Consider the following 24,930-nt stretch of genomic DNA (forward strand, 5'->3'; position numbering starts at 1 on the left):
AAAGATATAAACAATTCACAAGGAAGAAAAAGCAAATGACCCCTAGTCATATGAAAGATGCTCAGCCTTACTTAGATAAGAGAGATGCACTCCACTTGAATGGCTCAGTTGGTTCAGCATCTGACTTCGGCTCAGGTTATGATCTCACAGGAGATCAAACTCTCACAGCTCGAGAGTTTGAGCCTGGCGCCGGGCTGTGTGCTGACAGCTCAGAGCCTGGAGCCTGCTTTAGAGTCTGTCTGTGTCTCTCTCTGTCCCTCCCTGGCTTGCACACTGTCTCTCTCCCTCTCTCTACCTCTGCCTCCCTCTCTAATATGAATGAATATTAAAAAAAATAAGAGAGGGGGCGCCTGGGTGGCGCAGTCGGTTAAGCGTCCGACTTCAGCCAGGTCACGATCTCGCGGTCCGTGAGTTCGAGCCCCGCGTCGGGCTCTGGGCGGATGGCTCAGAGCCTGGAGCCTGTTTCCGATTCTGTGTCTCCCTCTCTCTCTGCCCCTCCCCCGTTCATGCTCTGTCTCTCTCTGTCCCAAAAATAAATAAACGTTGAAAAAAAAAATAAGAGAAATGCACATTGAAACTATGCCAAGTTGCCATTTTTTTAAGAGTATGAGAAAACTGGCAATAATGCACAACTTTGGGCACACATTCACTTGGTGAGAGTTTGCAGAAACGGACCCTGTCATACGTTGCTTGTGGAAGATGCATTTGGCATTAGCTATCAGCGGCCCCGCTTCTGGAAATTTGCCCTACCTCCTACGTGAGAAAGGACATCAGCGCCAGGGCATTCACGACAGTAACTTCGTAAATAAATAAAATAAATATATGTATGTATGGAAATAGCTCAGGTTTCTACCACGAGGGGAGCATCATGGGCCATCTGTGTAGGATGGGGGAGGTGGCGAGAAGGGAGTGAATGAAAGAGAGGTTTTGGAAGTAGGACTGGGAGGGGAGGGGAGGGGAAGTAGGACTGGGAGGGGAGGGGAGGGGAAGTAGGACTGGGAGGGGAGGGGAGGGGAAGTAGGACTGGGGGGGAGGGAAGGGGAGGGGAGGGAAAGTAGGACAGTGAGTATCGCGGGGGCCAGGGAGAAGATGAAATAAAGAATGGCCTCCAGTGTCAGACTAGAGCACCCGAATGGATGGAGACGGGGGCGGGGAGGGGGTGAAGGGGTGCAGGGCAGGTGCCGTGATGGCTCATGATGTATGTCAAGTTCTTGGCCCAGTGCTAAACACATGATAGACCCCATGACAGCCCAACAAATATACATTTATTTATTTATTTATTTATTTATTTATTTAAGTTATGGAATTTTTTTAAGTTTTTTTTTAAATTTATTAATTTTTTAATTTATATCCAAGTTAGTTAGCATATAGTGCAACAATGATTTCAGGAGTAGATTCCTTAATGCCCCTGACCCATTTAGCCATCCCCCCTCCCACAACCCCTCCAGTAACCCTCTATTTGTTCTCCATATTTAAGAGTCTCTTATGTTTTGTCCCCTTCCCTGGTTTTATATTAGTTTTGCTTCCCTCCCCTTATGTTCATCTTTAAGGTTTATTTTTTTTTGTTTTGTTTTTATGTTTATTTTTACCTTTGAGAGAGAGAAAGAGTGCCAGCAGGGCAGGGACAGAGAGAGAGGGAGACACAGAAACAGAAGCAGGCTTCAGGCTCTGAGCTGTCAGCACAGAGCCCAATGCTGGGCTCGAACTCACAAACCGCAAGATCACGACCTGGGCCGACGTCGGACGCTTAACCGACTGAGCCACCCAGGTACCCCTAAGTGATGGAATTTTTTAAACTTGAAGTTTAATCACATACGATTGTACATTAGTTTCAGGCGCACAGTACAGTGATTTAGCCATTCTGTACAGTACTCAGTGCTCACCACGGTATGTGTTGTCACCATTGGTCACCAAACATTATTACAATGTTATTGACTGTATTTCCTATTATTTCCTGGGGAGGTGAGGCCGCTTCTTCTGTGCTAGGCATTCATGCTCTCCTCTCACTATCTGGGGAGGTCCCCTGACAGTCTGGGGCGTGGAGGGGCCGTGATTCCCCTTTATCAGCTGAAGCTCAGGTCTTGTTGGGGTCCCAGCCTGGATGGTCCGAGGACCACGGAGACCCAAGTCTGCCTGACTCCCAGCCGCTGCGACCCCCGGAGCCACACTTAGAGACCTTTGCGGGAGGAGTGGGTATTGAGAAAGGTCAGGGGCTTCCAACACCCCTCCTGAGTAATGCTCCCACCCTGATCCAGGCCTGCCCAACAGATGTGTGCACAGATCCCGGGGTGTGGCAGTAAGCAGGGCTCCCCAGGCTGTTCACCTCTGTGGGTTCTGCACTGGCACCTTCCCACTCATCCCTAGGAGGGGACTGGTTTTGATTTTCTTTCACCCAGGCCGGTTTATGTAGCTGGGATGTCTCTGGTAGCAGCTATACCCGTATAAATCTAACAGCTATAGGAGAGTCTTCAAACATAGCAGAGCCAGTTTTGTGGGCCGAGAGGGCGATTTCCTTCCCCAGAGCATTTAGGATTATTTTCCACGAGGGGACATGGTGCTCCCTCTCCTGGGAGGTTTTATCGCCGTGCTGCCCAGGGGCCTGAAAAACTAATGGCCTCATCCCTCTGAAACCTCCTGGGCCTCCCATGCCACAGGACCAAGTGCCCACGCCCCCTCCTGCTCCACCAGGGCCTTCTCAGGTGAGCTTTGTGGCCCTTCTCTGCCCCCTCGCCCACCTCAACCCCTTGCTCTCAGCAGCATAAAGACTCCTGGGCAGGCTTTTCACTGATGAACCCCCCCTTGTGGCCCAGCACCCACTGAGCCCGGGCCCACGCAGTGCCCACACCACGATGCCCTCTGGCGCCCTGGATATTCCTTTTCAGCTCCTCTGCCTGCTCTTGTGCCCAGCCCCCAGCGGCCCCCCGATCACACTCGGGCTCAGGGAAGCCCCACACGCCTTCCTTGTGGGTGGCCCTGGGCACGCACCAAGTCCAGAGTCCAGACACCCGGTGGTAATGAGTGTGGTGCTGGAAACTTCCCCCTGCTTCGGGAGTTTTCCATGGGGGTGCTTCACACATACAGGATGAGGATACCCCTCTTTTGTGGTGGCCGAGCCAAGCATGGGCTCTCCCAGGAACCGTTCATGGAAGGAACAGGTGCCGTCTGCCAGGGTGCTGCATGCGTTTGGCTGCTTTCTGTAGTGTTTACAGCCCCCTGCACTCGATGGAGGGGGAGGGGGGCTCCTTGATATGCGTGGCTCACTTTGATGTCCTGGGGAGCTCGGTGGAAGCCCTTGGAGCCAGAGCAGCAGCTGGGGGACAGGCATGGTGGGGAGGGGACGAGGTCCTGGGGAACCTTCGTTCACCCGAATGGCGGCTCCCCAGCGTCTCAGATTTCCAGCAGCACCTTCCATTCTGGGAGCCCCGGAGGGGCCGGCCCCCCACTCTTCTTCCCAGACTTTCCCGAGTGACATGCGTCCTCCGATTTTCTGAAAGGTTCCCACTGTTTTGGAGACACAGAGCACATGGAGGATACGAACTCTGCTTTTCCGGGGTGCCTGGGTGGCTCAGTCGGTTAAGCGTCCGACTTTGATGCAGCCCTCTGTACTGTCAGAGTTCAGATCCTGTGTCTCCTTCCCTCCCCCGCCCCGTCTCAAAAATAAACACGAAAAATAAATAAAGAAATACAAATCATTAAGCTCTGCTTTTCAGAATGGTGTGGACCACAGTAACAGTGGTCACCAATCACTGAAGGAGGCCTGTGATGCCCCGGGTGGGTGCTCGACCCCATAGCTACGTTCACCGCCAGTCGTGAGGTAGGGATTTGGGGCCCCTTTTTAAATTTTTTTTTTTCAACGTTTATTTATTTTTGGGACAGAGAGAGACAGAGCATGAACGGGGGAGGGGCAGAGAGAGAGGGAGACACAGAATCGGAAACAGGCTCCAGGCTCTGAGCCATCAGCCCAGAGCCCGACGCGGGGCTCGAACTCACGGACCGCGAGATCGTGACCTGGCTGAAGTCGGACGCTTAACCGACTGCGCCACCCAGGCGCCCCTGGGGCCCCTTTTTAAAGTGACTGAGGCGCAGAGATTCAGGAACGGGCAGAAGCAGAAAAAGTGGCCGGGCCAGGTTAACCCCCTGGGTCCGTGTGACTCCAGGGCCTCAGTGTCCCTCACAGTGCCTCACTGCCTCTCAGTACGTGCATTTGCTCCTTCATTCACTCCCCACCTGGCAGGTATTTACTGAGCGTTTCTAAACTCTGCAACACCTGCTGTAGGCTCCGGGGACGCTCCGCAGCGAACGAGGTAGATAGAGGTCTCTGCCCTCGGGAAGCTGAGGGTCCGGATGGGAGATCAGTGTAGGCAGCACCCAGAAGGGCCCGCTTCAGACAGAGACCAGGCGGGCGGGGAACTGGGAGCTGGGGTGGGGGAGCACGGTCTCGCAGAGCCGCCACTGTGTGCGCTGGGGTCTTGAAGATGCCAGCTGGGCCGGGAGCATCCCAGATGGAACCGAAGGCCGCACAGGCCACACCGACTCCTTCCTGGAGCTGTGGGGGCCGGCGAGCCCTCTTTCTGCTCTAGGATTTGTGGGCGGGCGTGGTAATGGGACATCTGCAACCGGCCCGGGTCCCCCCAACAGGCCCTTTATTGGAGCCCATTCTTGGGCAGTTGGGCTCTCCGAGGGGAGCCATTCAGAGGCAGGGCCCGGCACAGCGGGGGCGACAGGGGCCGGCCCAGGCGCTGGCCAGCACAAAGGAGAGCCCCGGAGGCATCTGCATGTGAAAGGCAGGTGGGCATTTACTGCATCCTGTCTCAGGCCACTAAAGCACATCTGCCGGGCCCCGCTGGGTCCAGCCTTTTTGTGGCCGGCGGAAGAAAGTGGACCTCGGCGCAGGGCAGCTTCATAAAGCAATTCCCACCCAGGACCGTCGGGCCCACAACCCATCCTTCCAAGTGGGGCCTCTCAAGCCCCCGGGTGCACCGGAAGCGACCCTGTTAAAACTCAGGCGCCTCCCAGCAGGTTCTGGAGCCGCGAGGGACTGGGCCAAGGGAGCCTTGTCCGAAGTCACCACCCTGCAGACAATAGGACTGACCCCTCCCCGATGCCGGGCCGCCCTGGCAGCGTCCGGCCGTAGGAGTGGCAATAATAATCGCTAGGGACCAGGGGACAGCCGGGAGCCTCACCTTGCTGCCTCATGCCATCCTCCCAGTCATGGCCCAGCACCTGCCAGAGGAGGCCCTTTCGGGATGTCAGAGGGGGCGGCCACTTGTTTGAGCTTGTTTAAGCCAACAGGAGCCACTCTGTCTTCAGAGATGGCGCCAGGAGAACACGACCCCCTCTCCTGGGCTGTGTTCTGTCTGGTTTTGTAGCTTTTACAGTGTCAGCTTCAAGAGTCATAAGTGGCCCCCTCCTCGTGAACAGTCCCGCGGGTACGTGACTGTGTGGAGTAAAAAGTCCAAACCCTCGTCACCGGCCCTGGCCCACGCGTTCCCCCACGGTGACACTGTGCTTCCTCCCACACTCCTTCCTCTGTGTTTCCCCACAAGCACAGAGGACTTGAAGACACAGTGCCCCCCTTTCCTGACATCACACCGTCCTTGCCCCCTGCCCCGGACTCCTCCCTCATCCACCCAGTTCTCACGGCTCACTGGAGGCTGAGTCCCTGCAGATCCCGAGCTGGGGCGTTCCGACCCTTATGTAGCCTCAGGGCACTTATCCCCCAAATGAAACCCAGGGTGGAACCCCCCCAAATTAAAAAAAAAAAAAGAACAGTGTTTGACAAGTGTATATTTTCTCCGTTCAAATCTACAAATGATTATGAAGCCAGTCAGTGATCACGGTCAAAGTGTTTTGATGAATAACAATATTGAAGTCTGGGCCAGCGGACGGCTCAATGGTTCATAGATTTATAATTTCATATGTGTGGCTGGGAACAAGCTGCTTGTCCGTCAGGAGAGGAGGAGGGAAGAAATTAGTTTACCCAGACTGGAGTACTCTAGCTATTCAAAAAGAACGGGGTAGGGACGCCTGGGGGCTCAGTCAGTTAAGCATCTGCCTTCAGCTCGGGTCATGATCTCGTGGTTCCTGAGTTCAAGCCCCACATCGGGCTCTGCGCTGACAGCGTGGAGTCTGCTTGGGATTCTCTCTCTCCCCTGTCTCTCTGCCCCTACCCTGCTTGCATGCTCTCTCTCAAAATAAATAAACAGACTTTAAAAAAATAAAAACAAAAAAGAATCGTGCACACTGCCCCACATGGAGGGAAACTGAGGGATGCTGGATGGGTGTGTGAGACCATACCAGACAAGAGCTGTTTCTTGGTTTCTGATCTCAGCATGGGTGCACAGGGCCACCATGTGGAAATCAAGCATAGCCAGGCTGCTGGTTCTGGAACAGAGTTAATGGTGTATCCCACCCGTGCTGCCTCTGGTAGGAAGCCCCTGCAGAATAGGGGGTCACTGAGGCATGGGTTACTCAGGGGGCTCACAAAAAGAGTCCGTACGCCTCCCCCAGCACCCCGAGGACATACGGGGAAGCCATATTGGCAAACCCTGCCTGATCCCTGCCCGCAGTGGAGTTCAGGGCGATTTCCCATGACCGTGGGACTGGCGGGATGCTGCCCACGTATAGAGGAGGACCCAGAGACGCAACCTTGCTTAAAGATGCCTCATGAGGAAGAGTGGGGCCCGTGCTGTCCTCAGGGCAAGCTCTGCCTCTTACCTGTCACCTGAAAAAAGGCAGGGATACCTGGGTGGCTCAGCAGATTAAGCATCGATTTCGGCTCAGGTTGTGATCCCAGGGTCGTGAGTTTGAGCTCCACGTCAGGCTCAGCGCTGATGGTGCAGACCCTGCTTGGAATTCTTTCTCTGTCCCCTTCTCTCTGTGCCCCTCCCTCGCTCGCTTTCTCTCGCTGTGTCTCAAAATACATAAATAAATTTTAAAAGATTTCTTTTTTTTATTATTTTATTATTTTTTATTATTGTTATTTTTAATAAATTTTTAACGTTTATTTATTATTGAGAGACAGAGCATGAGCAGGGGAGGGGCAGAGAGAGACAGAGAGGGAGACACAGAATCCAAAGCAGGCTCCAGGCTCCGAGCTGTCAGCACAGAGCCCGACATGTGGCTCGAACCCACAAACCACGAGATCGTGACCTGAGCTGAAGTCGGCCGTTCAGCCGACTGAGCCACCCGGGCGCCCCCAGATTTCTTGTTTTTAAAGTTAGGTGTCAGCTTTTGTGTGTGAGAGCCTGGGTTTTGAGTCCCGACTCTGTCCTGTGGTCTTGGGCAGGTTTTATAGCCTTTTTGTGCCTCAGTTTCCCACCTGTGTCATGGGGGGGTGTAAGTTAAGTGAGGTGTTTTCTCTTAACCACCATTTTGCTTGTCCCACATCTAGAAGCTAAAGGAGTATGTTGTTGCTTGAAGGATCAGACGGTGGTCAGGAGGTGGTTACTTAGCAAATAAGTCTTTGAGTTGTTGAACTTGGTGCTGATTTCAACACGAAATCATTCAGCTGTGCCCAAGCTGCTATATTTTTCACATTTGTATACATTCTCGTGAGGCCAGTTCATACTAAAGGGTTGTCGGCCCCTCTGAACCCCAGGTCCTCATCTGTGAATGGGGATATCGACTGATCTCTCAGACTGTCTCGAGAATTCAGTGTGAGCCTGTGGACGATGCACTGGGTGGTTGGGAGAGGTGCTGGAGGCCAGTCACCGGGAGCTTTGGCAGCTGCTGTCAGGGTTCCCTTTGTCCCAGGTGCCCCAGGATTGTTCATCAGGACGGTCAGCCCTGGATTTTTGCCCCAGCCTCCCTTTGCTGGGTTGAACTTTACACTCTTTCTTAACGGTGCTCTCTGGACTCCCTCACCTCCTGGCCCCTTCTGGCCCTGGTTCACTGGGCATCAGGCTTCCCCCCAGACTGCCTGCTTTGAGGGCCCAGATGTCCCCAGCCTGGGCTCGCCAGGGATGTGGTTGGTGCTGTCACTACCCATGTCTTCACTGGTATTCATTTTTTGTAATATGCCACGTGCTTCTGATATGGTTGTTATTTTATTTTATTTTATTTTATTTTATTTCATTTCCATTTCATTTCATTTTTATTTTTATTTATTTATTTTTTTAAAAAATTTTTTTTTCAATGTTTATTTATTTTTGGGACAGAGAGAGACAGAGCATGAACGGGGGAGGGGCACAGAGAGAGGGAGACACAGAATCGGAAACAGGCTCCAGGCTCCGAGCCATCAGCCCAGAGCCCGACGCGGGGCTCGAACTCACGGACCGCGAGACCGTGACCTGGCTGAAGTCGGACGCTTAACCGACTGCGCCACCCAGGCGCCCCTCATTTCATTTTTAGGGGGGGGGGCAGGCAAGCCAGGGAGAAGGGGAGAGACAGAGAGATAGAGAGAGATTGAGAATCCCAAGTAGGTTCTACACCGAGCCCGATGTGGGGCTCAGTCTCTCACAACCATGAGATCATGACCTGAGCCCAAATCAAGAGTCAGTGTTTAACCAACTGAGCTACCCAGACGCTCAGTTATGTGGCTTTTCAATATAGTCTTCATGATAGCCCCATCAGTAGCTACCGTTAGTGTCCCATTTTATAGATGTGGAAACTGAGGTTGGAGAGGGTCGGGTCACAAGCCTCAGCCACACATTCAGAGGTGTGGGCAGTAGGTGTGTTGCTTTCTGAGTCAGGCTGCCACCCCCGGCCACCTGACCTCGGGAGCGCCTGGCCTCTGTCGGCTGCAGCTCCTGGCCCGGACCAGCCTCTGATGGTGCTCGGGGAGAATTGGCTGGCAACTAGCTCTCCAAGGTTGGGAGCGGTCCAAAGACACCTTGCGTCCCTCTGCACCTCAGTCTCCCGTTTGGTGAAATGAGCCGTTGGTCGAACACTATGCAAGGTCTCCTCTGGCTTCTGGATTCCCTGGCACTCGATTCCAAGTTGTGTTTATTAATAAATAGTAAATCGATGCCTGTGGGCTCAGCACGTCCCTTTGGTCTGAGCTCCGAGGCTCGGGCAGGTCAGAGGGAACATGCTGGATGGCAGTCCCAGGCACGGGGAAGGCAAACCTCGCGTTTCACAAGGGCTCTGGCTTTGGAGCCTGCCCGGTGTCTGACCTCCTTGCTGTTCCCTGAGGTCACTGGCCGGCTGGTCCCGACTGAGAGGCCCAGCCAGGGCCCGGCTGTGTGCGTCACCACGTCCCTTGTTCTCTCTCTTCTCTCCGTCCAGACTTTGGACTCTGTTTCTTGCCTGGACTCTGACGACACAGTGATGTGCATCGCTGCCCACAGAATGTCGGATGGAGACTAGGGAGGGACTTGAGGGCAGGGGAACAGCTGGCTGTCAGCCCAGCCGAAAGGTCTGCCCTGCTGGGTCGGTGGAAGGAAAGGGGAGGTGCAGCGGGTCCAGCCTGAGCTACTACTGGCAAAGGCTGTTACTGGTGCCCCTTGGTGTTTCTAGACCGATGGTCACACCATCATGTGGGATGGCTCACGGCATGCCCGGTGCTGGAGAGCAGAAGACCAGGCACCTGTTACCCCATTTCATGGCTGGGATTCAGGGACCCCAAGAGTCTGGCCTTTGGATGCCTCCTGGCCAAGGGCATTTGCAAGGTGCAAGTGCAGGACCCCAGCTGGGAAGCCAGACCCGATTCTCATGGGCCCAAAGCCCTTCCGCTGCTGCTCTGGCTACCAGGCGGCTCCCTGACCCCAGCTGATGCCCATCATTGGAGCCCTCGGGGAGCTGGGCTGGTCCCCTCCCTGAATCAACACGGGCACCTCTTGGTATGCACGAATGACTGGGTTTTTCTACAGCAAAACTGTTCCTCTTCCACTCCTGGGCTCCTGTTTGACCTTCTATTTTTAAGAATTGGGTTCTTAGGGGAGCCTGGATGGCTCAGTCGGTTAAGCGTCCGACTCTTGGTCTCGGCTCAGGCTGTGACCTCTCGGTTTGTGTGTTCGAGCCCCGCGTCGGGCCCTGAGCTGACAGCGCAGAGCCTGCTTGGGATTCTCTCTCTCCCTCTCTCTGTCCCTCCCCTGCTCACTCTCTCTCTCTCTCTCTCTCTCTCTCAAAATAAATGCATAAACTTAAAAAAAAATAAAAGATTGTGTTCTTAGAGCAAATAAGTACTTCGTAGGATTCAGTTCTTCCAAATGTGTGTTCTCAAGCGCTGTGGCTTTCCAAGAGACAAGCAGCCAAAGGTGTCAGAGTCAGAGAACGCTGGCACCACTACGGGGCCCTGCTGCCTATGCGTCTTGGTGCCCGTAGGGCAGCCGAGACCGATGTTCGCCGCCGGCGGCCTTGGCCGGGTGCTGACGCCCGCATTTCGGTTCGTAACAGCCCCCTGAGGTGTCGTGAAGGTCCTTTTCCTCTCTGGGGGAGACCGAGGCATAGTTTTATCTCTCTGCCGCTGTCCCCCTTTAGTAGTAACAGGGACCCTCCACTCCACCAGAGAACGTCTTAGTTGCGGCCCCTGGGGCAAAGCAGGCCGCCGAAAGGGGGTGGGGGACGTCCCTCCCCGCCCCTCACCTTCCCCTCCCCTCCTGGTGTGTTTCTCTGGCATCCCTCGGAGAAGGTTCCAGGCTCCAGCCGGGAGGCCACAACTCCAGCCCAGCCCGCGGGCCTCCTGCAGCTCTTGGGGGACCAGCCCAGGGATGAGACAGGATCAAGGAAAAGCACACTCAGCTTTCTCTCCACGGGGAGAAGTCACCCACCCCCTCTGTGTGCCAATCTCATTTGTTGCTGGAAGTTTGACCTGCCAGCCGGGAACCACCCAGGAGCCCACTCGGGGCTCAGGGCCTCCTCCCCACACCGGCCCGGAGAGGTCTCTCCTCGGGGCGGGGGGGGGGGGGGGGTGGAGGCGCGTGGCGATTTGGAGTCTGGTCGGCCTGGCCTCCCAGACCCTCCGCACCCTCCGACTCAGAGGCCCCAGGTGGGTGCAGGTGGTGGGAACGGGGGTGGGGGTGGGGGATCCCGGCTGCCGCTGCTTGCTGACAGGGTGGCCGGGGTGAGGGGGGCGAGTGCCCCTGTGTACTCTGAGACATTAGGGCGGGTAGAGGGGGAGTGAATAAGGCCGGGGTAGCCTGTCCACAGGCCACTGGCAGGTGTTTGCAGCTGGCACGTAGTGAGCACTTACTGTGTGCCAGGCCTCTGCAGGCACATTACAGGTTTCGCTGGAGCCTCATACTGGGAGGCAGGTGCTATTATCATTCCCGTTTTACAGATGAGGAAACTGAATCACAGAAGGAATGGCGCGCTGAAGGTCCCACAGCCACCGGGTGGCAGAGCTGGGACCCCGGCCACGGTCATCAGCCTCTGAGGTGCGTCCTTGTCACCACGTGGCCACCGGGCCCGCCGCCTGGCAGTAGAAGTACTTTCTGGCACGTGTGTGCCACAGCAACTCACTCCAGCCCCTTGCACGTAGGCCCAGCCTCCTGTTTACCTGTCTGGATGCATCCAGCTCCACTGTGCTTTCTCCTCTGGAATCCTCTAGAAACCTTGCACCAGAGACAGACGCTGGAGCAGCGGTTGAGCAGTGGGGAAGCAGTACTGCCCGTGGGTGGGCTTAGCTGTGAGCATGGGGTTTCTTCCTGAGGTTCCCTGGGTACTGGAGCAATGTGGTTCCATTCCCCGGTGGGCCCGTCAGATCTGGAATTTGGGTTATTTAGGTGCCCCCCACAGATAGGCATTGCCAGGCTCCGAGGGCTGTGAAAGCAGAGCCGAAGTGGGGCTCTGCCTGGGCGGGCATGGGATGGGGTCTGGGGGGCTTCCTGGAGAAAGGGAGACATGAACCAGGCCTTGAAGGCCGAGTGAGATTTGGCTGCAGAGGAGGATGCGGCAGACTCTGGGTGGCTTACGGTCTCCCTGGGTCACACGAAGGTGACAGCTTCCTGAGGGCCAGAGGGGAGGGGTGGAGGGAGGAGGGAGGAGGGAGGACAGAGGACAGGCCCGGTTGGGAGAGTCTTGTCTGGGGCGGCAGCCTCCTTGCCCCCTGTGTGGTCTCCCCTCCCAGCCCCGCTGTGGCAAGCCGGAGAGGGCAGCGGGCTGGGGAGCTCTGCCAAGGTCGGTCGGGATGGCCAGGAATCGCCCCAGCGCTCTACTTGCTACCGAACGATAATGAGAGGGTTTCCATTATTTTCGGGTGAGCGCCCCTGGCAGATGCCGACAGCCAGCAGATGTGTGAGGTCCGAGGTGATTTGCAAGGGACCAGTTCATGTGATGCACAGTAATTGCACCAGGCGACGTTGTCACTCAGAGGCTTGTCCTGGCCTGCCGGGATGAGGTAAAGGTCAGTTCAAAGATCTGGTGTGGCCGCCGGAAGTGGGGGCAAGTCTCACTCTCGTGGGACTCCCGGGGAGGGGGCGGCAGGGTGAGGTGGTGGCCGAGGTCTCAGAAAGGCGGTCTGGCTGGAGCCGCACCCTGGGATGCCAGGGTCCTGCAGTAGGACCCCCGTTCTAGGGGTTCTTGGGTTTTGGGGGTGGGGATAACTCCTGGAGCCGGGCCCAGCCCGTGGCTGAAATCCTGTGGCTGAAATCCTGTGGCTTTGCTTTCCTGAGCTGAAGGCCTGAAGCCATGCCTGCCTGGGGCTTTCCCTACATTCAGAATTCTTGTGTTCCAGGCCTCGTCAGGCCAAATCTGTGACATCTGGCAAGGATGGCAAGGACCCTTCCCCCCCAAGAGATGCTGAGGGTTTGGTTCGTGGGCTGTCTTAGTCTGTACCGACACATCGAAAAACCACAGACAGACGTTTGCTGGGAAGTCCGGGATCTCGTGCCTGCAGCATTGGTTTCTGGTGACACTTCTCGTCCTGGCTTCTTGGTGGCACAGAGAGAGAGGGCTCTGGTGTGTCTGCTAAGGGCACGGATCCTGTCCTGTCACAGGACAGGTGTGACACAGCGTCAGGACAAGTGTCCTGCCACACTTGTGGCCTCATTATGTCCTGAGGGCTTCAACATAGGAATTTGCAGGGTGGGGGACACAACTCAGCCCGTAGCATTGGCCGTCCTGGGCCTTTCCTTCCGCGCTGATCCATCATGTTGCACTTTCTGTCCCCCGTGCCCCACGCATGCACCTGGGCTGCTGGGTCTCGCCTGGGCACGGCCCTTCCCTGACTGGAAAAGCACAGGCCTGCACACGCCACCCCTGTGTTGTCGGTTGATAGCTTGCGGGCTCTGCTACTTAGAAGCTGCATGACTTTATAGGTCTGCCTCTTGGAGCCTCTGTTTTTCTCATCTCTGGAATGGGGACGATGGTTTCGGTCTCTCGGCTCGTTACTCAGCTCTTTCCTGGCCCAGGGGGTGCATGTAGGGACTACAGACTGCGTGGCTTTGGACGAAATCAGATCACAGGTATTGAGCCCCGAGGCAGGGCTCACTATAGTAATTTGTATTCATACTTTACTGTTCTAAGGACACACATTTCTATTATCTGCAGTGATTACAAGAAATGGAGACGGGATCTGGGACTCTTCTCAAATGGTCAGAAAGGGGGACGAACAGACCCACAGGGAAGGGATTTCTCAAACCTTTTACAGTAGGTTTTTCAGGGACTGATCTAATCCTAAGACTAGTACTTTGATTTTAAAGCATGTGGTTTTACTTACTTACTTACTTATTTATTTATTTATTTATTTATTTATTCATTTATTTATTTTGAGAGAGAGTGTCCAAGGGAGGGGCAGAGAGAGAGGGAGAGAGAGAATCCCAAGCAGGCACCTTGCATTGTCAGTGTGGAGCCTGACATGGGGCTCGAACCCACAAACCTCGAGATCGTGACCTGAGCCGACACCATGAGTCAGACGCTTCACCGACTGAGCCACCCAGGCGCCCCTAACGCACGTGTTTTATGAACTCAGGTTGGGATTTCAAAGGGGACCTGTGGCCGTGGCCAAAGTGTCCCGAAGTCAGTTCTGTTATTTGCTCATTTGTCATCGGCGTCTGAAGTTGCACTCTGAATAGCAGATGTGAGGCTCAGTCATCTCACTGTCACGCCGATTGTTCACTGTTCTGAGAAGGTCACATCATCATTCATTAGCACTAATTAGTCCCCCGACACCCCTGCACCTCTTCCCTCAACTGCTCCATTAACTTGGGTGCGAATCACACGTTCCAGGCGCCAATCAACGAAGATCTGTCCATAATGCACAAGGTGATGCTATTAGTTACAATATATTAACTGCCTAATTTAAAAATACAAAAGCTATCTTTATGAAGGGCAATTAACCACTAACGTGATTGATAATTCATAACACTCTAATTAGGAAAGACAAATATTAAGAAAGGACTGAGCCACCTGGGCTGTTGATTGAGACATTGTTAGCCTCTCGGTGTGTGTTCACTCTGTTATTGGTAGATCTACGGATTTCTTGCCAAGTGGCACCTGTCAGCCCCAGTGCACGGAGGGTCAGGAGGCTGATCTTAATGTGGGAACACGTGTTCTCCCCGCTGAATCCTGCCTGTTGCCAGCGGGGCTTGTGAGGGAGCTGGAGGCTCAGGACACCCTTGGGGGAAGCAGTAAGTGTACTAAGGAGGGTCCCTCTCGCCGGCGGTCATTTGGATTTTCCATCCCTCAGTCATTCAGCAAATGCTTATGGTGAGCCTGCCTCGTGCCCAGCCCTGTGCGAAGCACTGGGGATGCCGAGGAGAACAGACCAGATGTCATTCCTGGTCTCATGGTGCACGCAGGTCTGGGAGGGAGACAGTAAGCAAAGGTATAAATCGGATGATTTGATTGGCGATGCTGGCTAGTGTTATAAAGAAAGAAAAATACAGATAGGTAGTATGAGGGCAGCGTCGCACAGGGTGGAGAAGGGGACGCTGGACAGACATACCACCTTTCCCCCAGTTCTGTCATCGCTAAGGAGTGTTGCATTTGGAGCTCCCTCCACCCCAGGATGGAGTAGATTGCCTGAGGCATCCCTACCCGCTCAGTGAGTCTCCTTTCCAGCTTCATTTTCTGGCTCAGCTTCCATCTACCCAAGGCTGCTAGAAGATTCTGACACCTGACCGGGTCCCAGGAGGGCAGGGCCTGCCCCGCACCTGCTCCTCCCTCCCTGTGCTCCGCCCACCCTTCCCTGGCCTTCTTGTCTGTGCTGCAAGAGATTCTAGTTGGACCTGGCTCTTCTGGGAAGTCTTCTCTGAGACCCCATCCTGGGATGAGACCTTTCTGTCCTCTGGACCCCCTTTGGCCTTGTAGGCCACCGTGGATGTGCTTCCTGTTCCTGACTCCACATCAGTTCCAGGATCTGCTTTGGGGTCGAGTAGGAATGAGCCCACGTCCCTAGAGTCTCAGATCCAGGAAGAGGAGCAGAAAGTCCTTGAACTTTCTGAGACTCAAGTGTCCTTAGTCATCAAGCAGGATAAAAAGTGTCACTGCTAGGGTTGGGGCACAGTAGCACTTTTGGTTGGGTCTCACTTATTTGCCCAAATGGAGATTGAGTTCAAGTGCGTAGTTCTGAGTAACTGGGTCCAATCTGTGTGTTTACTTCTGCACACGGGGCTGTCTCTGAGCACGCGATTGGAGCCCGTCTCTCTCGTACATGAATATCTATGTCTAAATAACAAATGTTACGTACTTAACACTGGATTAAATGTATTATTTATATTACTAAAAACTGTAAAACTTGAAAGGTGGCTGAAAAGTAAAGGTGAATTCCTGCATGTTTGGAGACCACTGACGTGCGTGTGTCTGGAGATCTGTCTACGAACAGTGCTGGGTGACGATTAGCGTACCTGGTTAACTTTACTAGGGGTTTCCCGGGCCTCCCGACTTGTGGCCTGGTGTCTTTTCCACGATCCCACGGTGCCGAGTAGGACTGCTCCTTTGTCCCGGCCGCGGCTTGTCCAGAGAGGGCTGTGTGTTCTGGGCCAGGGCCCGTGTGGACTTCCCGCCTCCTACTGGACCCCTGGCTCGTGGGCTCAGCCATGCCAGCCTCCTTTCCTTCCCTGTGCCGGGCTCCCTGTGCCCTGTTCTCCCTTCAGGCCTCAGCTCCCGAGCAGTCTCCCCACCCACTCTGGTCCCCATCTGTCTCTTCATCCCGTCCAGTCCTTCAGAGCACCTCTCTGTTCGCAAATCACAAATTCGCCTTCCTTTGCGAAGTTTCCCTCCCGCCCACCAGATTGTGGCTCCAGGGGAGTGGGGAGCCTGTCTGCGGTCAAGGTTACGGTTCGGTGCACTGGCCCAGCCAGGCCACTTAGTAGGTGCTCAGTAACCTTGTGGGAGGTTGCGTGTTATTGCCTGTGGGGCCTCTTTACGCATCTACGTTGTGGCTTTGCGTTCTGAGAGCCTGCCCAAGTGCAGCCAAGACGGAGCAGGTGTCCTGTGAGAGAAGGAATGTGGGTGCTGCTGACCTTTCACAGCACCTCAGGGTCACGTCCGGTTAACGCTGGGCCTGCAGGGGATCCCCGTGTCCTGCCTGTCTACCCGGGATCGCCCTGGGTGACAGGGCACCTCAGTGATCGCCTCAGTGACACCAATGAGAAGACACAGCTGAGCTTGGTCCCTTATCCTTCGCACTTTAGGGGAAATACGGATCCCGAGTGACTTAGGCACACGCAGCTCACATGGCAAGTGGAATTGCTAACCGTGGAATGGTATAGAGAAGTTGCTGCGGACATGCATAGGTGATCTCCAGCCGGGCCGAGTGGGACCAGACGGTGGCGGGGGATCTCCAGGGGGTCTCAGAAGGTGGGAGAATTGGCACGTGTAGAGAGGCAACGTGTCTCAGGCAGAAGGAGTGGAGGAAATGTGTCCCAGGTGAAGGGTGTAGAGATGTGTCTCAGATGAAGAGGTGGGGACGTGGCCCAAGCAGAGGGAGTGGGACATGTCCCAGGCGGAGGGAGTAGAGACGTGTCCTGGGCACCAAGCTCAGTGAGGATGGAAAGGAGGGTTGTGGGGCCTGTCGGGGCTCCCTGGAAAGGGTCAGCCCTAGTTCGGCATCCCCGTCCTGACCCCAGGTCAGCCGAGGCCAATCTCTGGGAGCCACGGTGGCCTGGCCTGCGCGGAGGGTCCTGACTGCCCTTGGGAAGCGCCCATCTGGCTTCCTCCTCAGAGGCCGCAGGCTCTGAGGGCCGACAGCACCCTCTGCCTGTCCTGTTCCCACTTCCAGACTGAAGCGGTCCCAGCTGAAGGTGAGGTTCTGCACCAACGAGTCACAGAAGTCCCGGGGGGACCTGGTGGGGCTCCTGCGGCACATGGGCTTCGACATCTCTGAGGGCGAGGTGACCGCCCCGGCCCCGGCCACTTGCCTGATCCTGAAGGAGCGAGGCCTGCGGCCACACCTGCTCATCCATGACGGTAGGCCTGCTGGGCCTGGGCCTGGGCCTGGGGCTGGTGGGGGTGGGGGAGGGTGTCCCTCTCCCCTGGGCCAAAGTCCTGGGAAGGACAGGGAGAAATTTGGCTCCTGCTGGGGGCCTGTGAGATGGAAGCTGAGTGGGCTTCCTGCTGGGGACCAGGCCCCTTCCATCCCCGGCCTAATAGCAGACGATGAGGCACGTTCCAGATGCCTCAGGAACATCCTGAGCCTGCTCTCTTTGATCTAGAAGGGACCGAGGGGGGCAGGGAATTGTCACGGGGCAAAGTTCTAGCTTCTAGGGTTGGTGGGGGTGGGGAGAATGAGGGCTAGATTGAAGCCCACAGGTTTCTGTCTGCTACCACCCCCTACTCCCTCCCTGCCTCCCCTGCCCCCCCTACCCACCCCCCACCCACCCCCCCAAGCTTAAGCTCTGTTGGTGAAAAATAGCCCTGCTCTCTGGCAAATGGCACAAGGTTTACATCCCGATCTTAGTCTAAAGACAAGGAAAGAGCCCCTTTGACCCTCGGTGCGGAGTTCTTCTGGAAAGAAGTGGAAGGAACAGTATTATCTGGTACCTTCTGAATATTTAAAAAGAAGAAACATAAGCAGTGCTTTGGAATTCAGGACACTTTCCTGTCGATGCACCGAGCCCTCTTTCTTCCCCCGCGCTTGGTATTTTTATTTACAAACCACTGGCAGAAGGATACTTTGCCTCCTGGCAGGAGCGGGGGGCCCCCGGAGTTTGAGGGTGCTCCCTGAAAGGCCCGAGTGTCAAATCCATAGCTCTGGTGCCAGTCAAGGGCAATATGCCCAGGCTTTAGAAATCCTGTTTCTCAAAAATCCTTCCTCAGTGATCTGGGATCACGGCCAGCGGCCAGCCCAGCGTCTTTAGAACAGGTCCTCAAAGAGAAGGAAAAACTTAAGAGAGAAAATCCCTGCCCCTGGGGCAAAGGGAGGGTTGGGGGTGGAGTGAGCAGGGAGGGAGGGGGGAGGGTCAGCATCTGCCTCTTAAGGGCACAGAAGCAAGTGGATATTAGAGCTCGCACTGGCTGGAGGGGCAGCCAGAGTGGCCTCTTGGGCTGCAGTCCTGCCTCTGTTTTCAGACTTGGAATCTTTTTCCAAGGTTTATTGTTGATGAATTCTCCCCCCCCCCCAGCCCCACCCCCCCCGCCCCACTGCCAGCATTTTATTATGACATTTTGAAACATACAGCGAAGCCGAAGGAATTTTAGTTGGGGTATTTGTATGCTCGTCACCTTGACTTTACCAGTGACGTTTTTACTGTATTTTGTTCTTCATGCGTCTGCCCGTCCCTCCATCCATCTTTTCATCTTATCTTTTTGATGCGTCTCAAGGTAAACGGCAGACATTGGTACACATCCCCAAAACTTCAGCACATCATTAACTAGGGTTCAACATCTGTTTATATTTCTTCTTTCTGATAGGAAATTTATGCACGGTGACATGCAGACCTCTCTAGTGTACTTCTGAGTTTTCGCAGATGCGAAACCCTGTCACGATCAGGATCGAGAACTTAACCATCACCTTGAAAGTTCCCTCACGTGCTGCCCAGTCAGTGCCCATCCCCTCCTGCCTCGGGGGTACCCAGTGTTCTGGCTTTTTCCCTTCTGAATAGGTCTGCCTTGTCTAGAGTTTTATATAAATAGAATCACACGGCATCTAGTTGTGTCGGGGTTCTCCCGGCCACACTCAGGCTTGATGATTTGCTAGAAGGACTCACAGGCCTCAGAAAAGCTGTCAGACTCAGTCACAGCTTCCCACAGTGCAAGAACACAGCGTGAACTCAGTAAGGGGAAGAGAGGTGTGGGTGAACTCTGGGAGAATCCAGGCGACCTTCCAGTGGTCCCCTCCCGTGGAGTTGCCCTGAGATGCACCTGATTCTCCCAGCAGAGGTGTGTGACAGCACCTGTGACATGTTGTCACCCAGAGAAGCTGACTGGAGCCTTGTGCCCAGGGTTTCTATTAAGGGTCCCTCACGTGGGTCTGTAGCACCTGGGTGACTAACCCTGGCTGCTCAGTCTCCAACCCCCCAGGGCCCCAGGCTTACAAAACACTCTTTTCTGGTGGAATATTCCAGGGGCTCAGAGGTGATCTCCCAGGTGCTGGTGAAAGGCCCGTCCTGAGGACAGCCTTTCTTTGGAATTTGCAGGATCCGAGCAGCCCAGGCCTGCTGGGTTTTTGTTTGTTTGCTTGTTTGTTTTTATTAAAAAAAATTTTTTTTTTAACATTTCATTTATTTTTGAGAGAGAGAGAGAAACAGAGAGCAAGTGGAGGAGGGGCAGAGAGAGAGGGAGAGACAGAATCTGAAGCAGGATCCAGGCTCTGAGCTGTCAACACAGAGCCTGATGCGGGGCTTGAACCCAAGACCCGTGAGAGCATGACCTGAGCTGAAGTCGGACGCTTAACAGGCTGAGCCACCCGGGCACCTCTTTGTTTTGTTTTGTTTTTTAAGTTTATTTCTTTTGAGAGAGAGAGAGAGACCAAGTGTGCAAACAGGGGGGTGGCAGAGAGAGACACAGAGAGCGAGAGTGAGAGAGAGAGAGAGAGAGAGAGAGAGAGAGAGAGAGAATCCTAAACAGGCTCATGCTCAGCGCGGAGTCTGACACAGGGCTTGATGTCATGACCCTGAGATCGTGACCTGAGTGGAAATCAAGAGGCAGACACTTAACCAACTGAGCCGCCCAGGTGCCCTGCAACTTTCCCTGTTTGATGGAAAATTGGGGAGGGCAGAGAAGGTGAAGGAGGAAGAAGCTTTCCTCAGGGGATTGGAGAGCCAGGCCAGCAGGGGTGAGGCCTTCCTAAGGACGGGTGAGCTGGGCCAGCAGGGGTGAGCTTCTGCTCCTTCTTTTCAGCCTGTGTGTGTGTCCCAGCTCTGCTGTGTTCAGTGGCATGGGGCTGGAATGCTCGATGGTTCCTAGAGTCTGGGTGCAGCAACAGCCACCCTCTAAAGGTTACCAGCAGCCGGATTTGACCCTACATCCAGGGATCTGTGTCTTCCAGGCGAATCTCTTCTCAGTTGCAGGGCTGTGGGTTTCCTACCTGTGGTATTGAGCTGGATAGTCCCTGGGGTGATGCCAGTGTTGGGGCAGGGACCCCAAGGGCGGGCCCGTCTTTCTCCTAACAAGCCCTAACTGTGGAACATTCCTTCATCTGTACAACGGGAGTAACAGCCCTTCCTGGTTCACCTCCCGTACAGCTGTAAGCGTCAGGAGGAACATCCGAGAAAGGGGCAGGGCCCACGTGGCAGGCAGAAGGGGTCCCTGGGAGGAGATGGGAGGTAGGCCACGTCACCCCAGGGCTTTATCCTTTTTTCTCTTTTCAGGAATCCGCTCAGAATTTGCCCAGATCGACACGTCCAACCCGAACTGTGTCGTAATAGCAGATGCAGGAGAAAGCTTTTCTTACCAAAACATGAATAAGGCCTTTCAGGTGCTCATGGAGCTGGACAATCCTGTGCTCATATCTCTGGGAAAAGGGTAAGTCAGCTTCAGGAAGAGCGTCTCTGGCTGCTTTGCATGCCGTTCTGTGGGCCTGTGCCTTAGAGAATCAGTAAATGGTGCAGAAAAGTGGGTGTGGGGTGGGCACAGGCTGCCTTCCGTTTCCCCCCCTGTTTTGTTTCTTTCTTGATTTCTTCCTTCCTTTCTTTTAATGATGTATGAGGAAAGTAGAATCGTCTGACTTCAGGAGCAGGTTGGTCAGGCTTCCATGCGGGCTCAGGGCTGGGAGAGGCTGGGGGAGGGGAGGGGAGGGGAGGGTCACTGGGGACGGAAGCTCCATGGAGTCTCAGGGCGCCAGTGCTGGCTGTCCCAAGGTTAGGTGCGTTCGCACAGGGTACAGCACAAGGCATTGAAGGATTGTCTCCAGGGGACACGTGAGTAGGAAAGAAAAGGCTTGACGGCCCAGAGGAAAGCTCTGGGCCGGGCTCCACATCTCGGGCTGCAGAGCATGACCTCTGTAAAGTTGTGATCTTATTACCAACATTTTTGTCGGAGCCTTTAGCACAGTCCTCACTATCTGTTTGTTTCTTTCTCTTTCTTTCTTTCTTTCTTTCTTTCTTTCTTTCTTTCTTTCTTTCAAGCATTTATTTTTGAGAGAGAGATAGCAAGCTGGGAAGGGGAAGAGAGAGAGGGAGAGGAGAATCCCAAGGCACAGAGCCCGATGGGGGGCTCGAACCCACAAACCTCAAGATCATGACTGGAGCCGAAGTTGGACGTTCAACCGACTGAGCTGCCCAGGTGCCTCATGTCTCTTTCTTTTAAAAAACCACATTGGTTATTTTTATTAACATCTTTTACCACCAAGACAACACAAGTTCATGGGAGGAAAACCAGAGCCTATGGATGAGCAAAAAGAAGAAAAGAGAAAGTACTTTCATTCCCCTGCCCAAGAAAACAGCTGTCAACATTTTGGTTTGTGTTCTTCCACGTGGTTTCCAGTGCAAACAGATCTTTACAAATGGATGTACTCAGAGCATCAGTATCAAACCCGACCCAGCTTTGTCGCCCAGGTTCTATTCTTTGCCAGATAGTACTTTATGAACAACTCTAAACTCAGTTAATAAATACCTCTATGGGGCGCCTGGGTGGCTCAGTCGGTTGAGCGTCCGACTTCGGCTCAGGTCACGATCTCGCGGTCCGTGAGTTCGAGCCCCGCGTCGGGCCCTGTGCTGACAGCTCAGAGCCCGGAGCCTGTTTCGGATTCTGTGTCTCCCTCTCTCTCTGCCCCTTCCCTGCTCATGTTCTGTCTCTCTCTGTCTCAAAAATAAACAAACATTAAAAAAAAAAAATTTATGTTCGTTTATTTTTGAGACAGAGAGAGACAGAACATGAGCAGGGAAGGGGCAGAGAGAGAGGGAGACACAGAATCCGAAACAGGCTCCGGGCTCTGAGCTGTCAGCACAGGGCCCGACGCGGGGCTCGAACTCACGGACCGCGAGATCGTGACCTGAGCCGAAGTCGGACGCTCAACCGACTGAGCCACCCAGGCGCCCCCCCAAAAAAATTTTTTTTAATAAAATATCTCTGTGGCATGGTTTTCCTAGAATCTTTTTTTACAGGCTGTCCTGTAGATTTTTTGTTTTAGAGATTTATTTATTTAAAAAAAATATTTTTTTAATGTTTATTTTTGAGAAAGAGTGCAAGTGAGGGAGGGGAAGAGAGGAGGGAGACATCGAATCCGAAGCAGGCTCCAGGCTCCGAGCTGTCAGCACAGAGCCCGATGAGGGACTCGAACCCGTGAACCGTGAGATCATGACCTGTGCCAAAGTCGGACGTTCAACCGATGGGCCACCAGGTGCCCCAAAGATGTATTTATTTTTGAGAGAGAGAGTGAAAGCTGGAAGGGGGCAGAGAGAGAGGGAGATGTAGGATCTGAAGTGGGCTCCGTGCTGACAGCAGCGAGCCCAGTGAGGAGCTTGAAGCACGAGAGCCGTGAGATCATGACTTGAGCTGAAGTAGGACGCCCAGCTAACTGAGCCACCCAGGTGCCCCCATCCTGTAGTCTTTTAAGCCAATACCTTCTGAGGGACATTAAGTTATTTCTGATTTTCCACCAAAGTAACGCTGTGGTCAGCATCTTCGTGCATTTAGAATGGTGGGCATATCTGAGGTTCTGGACTCATGTCACCAAGTTGCTTACCAGAAAGCTGTGCAGACTTACTCTGTCATCAGCAGAGGCAACACTAGGGTTTTAGAGTCACGGGCTCTTACGGGTGCAGGGGCACTGTGGAGCCCTGCCCCAGCGTTTCGTGCCCTGCGGGAGTTTGGGGGCCCACCTCTCGGGAAGGCTTTCCCAGTTTAGATGCTTCTGCTGATTGGGAACTCCCGACCTCTGCCTGCTGGACAGGGCAGGCCATTCCAGTAGTCAAGGGAGGGACCTTGTGTTTGGCCACCAGCCATTGGTAAGTACTTTATGTGCTCCGTTTTGTTTAATTCTGATCACGACCCTGAGAGTTGTAGGCCATGGCATCATTTTACAGGTGGGCTCATTGAGGCATGAGGAGGTGAAGTAGGCCAGGATCCCCAGCTGGTAAATGCTGGGAGGGCCACCCGGACCCCGTGCTTGTCACCTCTAGGTTGTATTCGAGAGCAAATGTTTGGCCCACACAAGATCCTGCATTCTGGGGGGACCTGTGTTTAAAAATGGGGAGATTTTTGATCTCGGCTCGGGTCATGATCTCTGTTTCGCGAGCTTGAGCCCCGCATTGGGCTCTGCGCGGACGGCACGGAGCCTGCTTTAGGATTCTGTCTCTCTCCCTCCCTCTCTGCCCCTCCCCTGCTCGTGCCCTCTCTCTCAAAATTAGTTAATAAACTTCACGAAATAAAAGAAAAATCAGAAGATCTGACAGTACAGGGCCCCACATTCCTGAGCACACAGAAGCTCAGCGGAGGCCACTGCCTCCATGAACTCTGGTTTACCGCAGACCCCACCACGTCCTGTCGTCCCCTTCACCACACTCAGTCACTTGCCACTTATCTTGTGCTGCTTGTTGTTTTTCTCATAGTAGAGAAGTATTTCTTCATGGCTGTGCCTCTGTCAATAAGGCAAACAAAAGAGATTTCAGGAAAGAAAAGAGAAGCTATATTTCTTTTAAGAGGTAAAAATATTCTCGTGTGTTTATCACACAAAATAAAATAATCCAGTATTAGGATTCTTCACAGAAACGAAACCAAGTGGATTTGGATACACACACACATACACACACACACACACCCATCCATATATGTGTGTGTGAAGAGAAATTGGTTATTGAGGCTAGGTAAGTCCAAAATCTGCAGGGCAGACGGGCCGCCTGCAGACCCAGTGAAGAGTTGTGGTCTCAGTCCAAAGGATGTGCCTGTGGGCAGCATCCTTCTTGCTCAGAGAGGTCAGACCCTGCTGTTCTGGCCTTCAACCGATTGGGTGAGGCCCACCACACAATGGAGAGCATTCTGTTCACTCAGAGTCCACTGATTGAAGTGTTAATCTCACCCCAAAAAGACCTTTACAGAAACACGCAGAATAACGTTTGACCAAATATCTGGCACCTTGGCCCAGTCAAGTTGACGCATAAAATTCACCATCCTAGTTCCTTTCCAACCTCACAACCTTCTAAAGTTTAGGGGACTGTAAACCATAGAACCTGCCTTGCTTAATTCACTTAGGTTCCACGCTTGGTCCTTCAGGCACCCCTAAAATCAACCCCTCCCCAGAGAACAGCATAATTGAGAAGCTCTGTTATAACTCATTTATGTTAAAACTTTTTTCTTTAAAATTGTCTCTAATTTTTACAAGTTTTTGTTCCAGATTTTAGGTAGCAATCAAAGTAGATATGTTGTTGAACAGGAAAAACAAATGGAATCAGCTGCTTTTTAGCTTTGTCATTCAAGAGTAGGCAAGGGTTTGTTTTACGAAGCAGCGGTTAGGGTGCCTCTGACTTAGGGTGTTTTGATTCGGGCTATGGGTTGGGTGCTCAAAAACGAGAGAAAGGAACCGCCAGCTTTCGGGCTTAGGTCAGCAGCTTCTCAGGACAGCCCAAGGACAGCTGTCCCGTCCAAGTGGGGGTCGTCGATGGTGAGGGGCCGTCCTCCGCCAGAACAGGGCTGAGCGGCGCCCCCGAGGAGGCAGGACGGCGGAGGCAC

General features: G+C 54.0%; 1 protein-coding gene across 3 annotated transcripts in view; it reads left to right on the top strand.

Moving 5' to 3' along the window:
* The window catches only part of LHPP (phospholysine phosphohistidine inorganic pyrophosphate phosphatase), a 120,074-nt gene that overhangs the window by 1,617 nt on the left and 93,527 nt on the right, over nucleotides 1–24,930 (top strand). For all 3 annotated transcript variants that reach the window (XM_025918355.2, XM_086681117.1, XM_086681116.1), the window contains exons 2-3: nucleotides 17,105–17,292; nucleotides 20,634–20,787. In XM_025918355.2, the coding sequence (XP_025774140.1) occupies nucleotides 17,105–17,292; nucleotides 20,634–20,787 (342 nt within the window). The remainder of the gene's footprint in view (nucleotides 1–17,104; nucleotides 17,293–20,633; nucleotides 20,788–24,930) is intronic.

This window comes from Puma concolor, chromosome D2 (assembly GCF_028749965.1).
Source record: "Puma concolor isolate L17-30 chromosome D2, mPumCon1.1.hap2, whole genome shotgun sequence".
Classification (NCBI taxonomy): domain Eukaryota; kingdom Metazoa; phylum Chordata; class Mammalia; order Carnivora; family Felidae; genus Puma; species Puma concolor.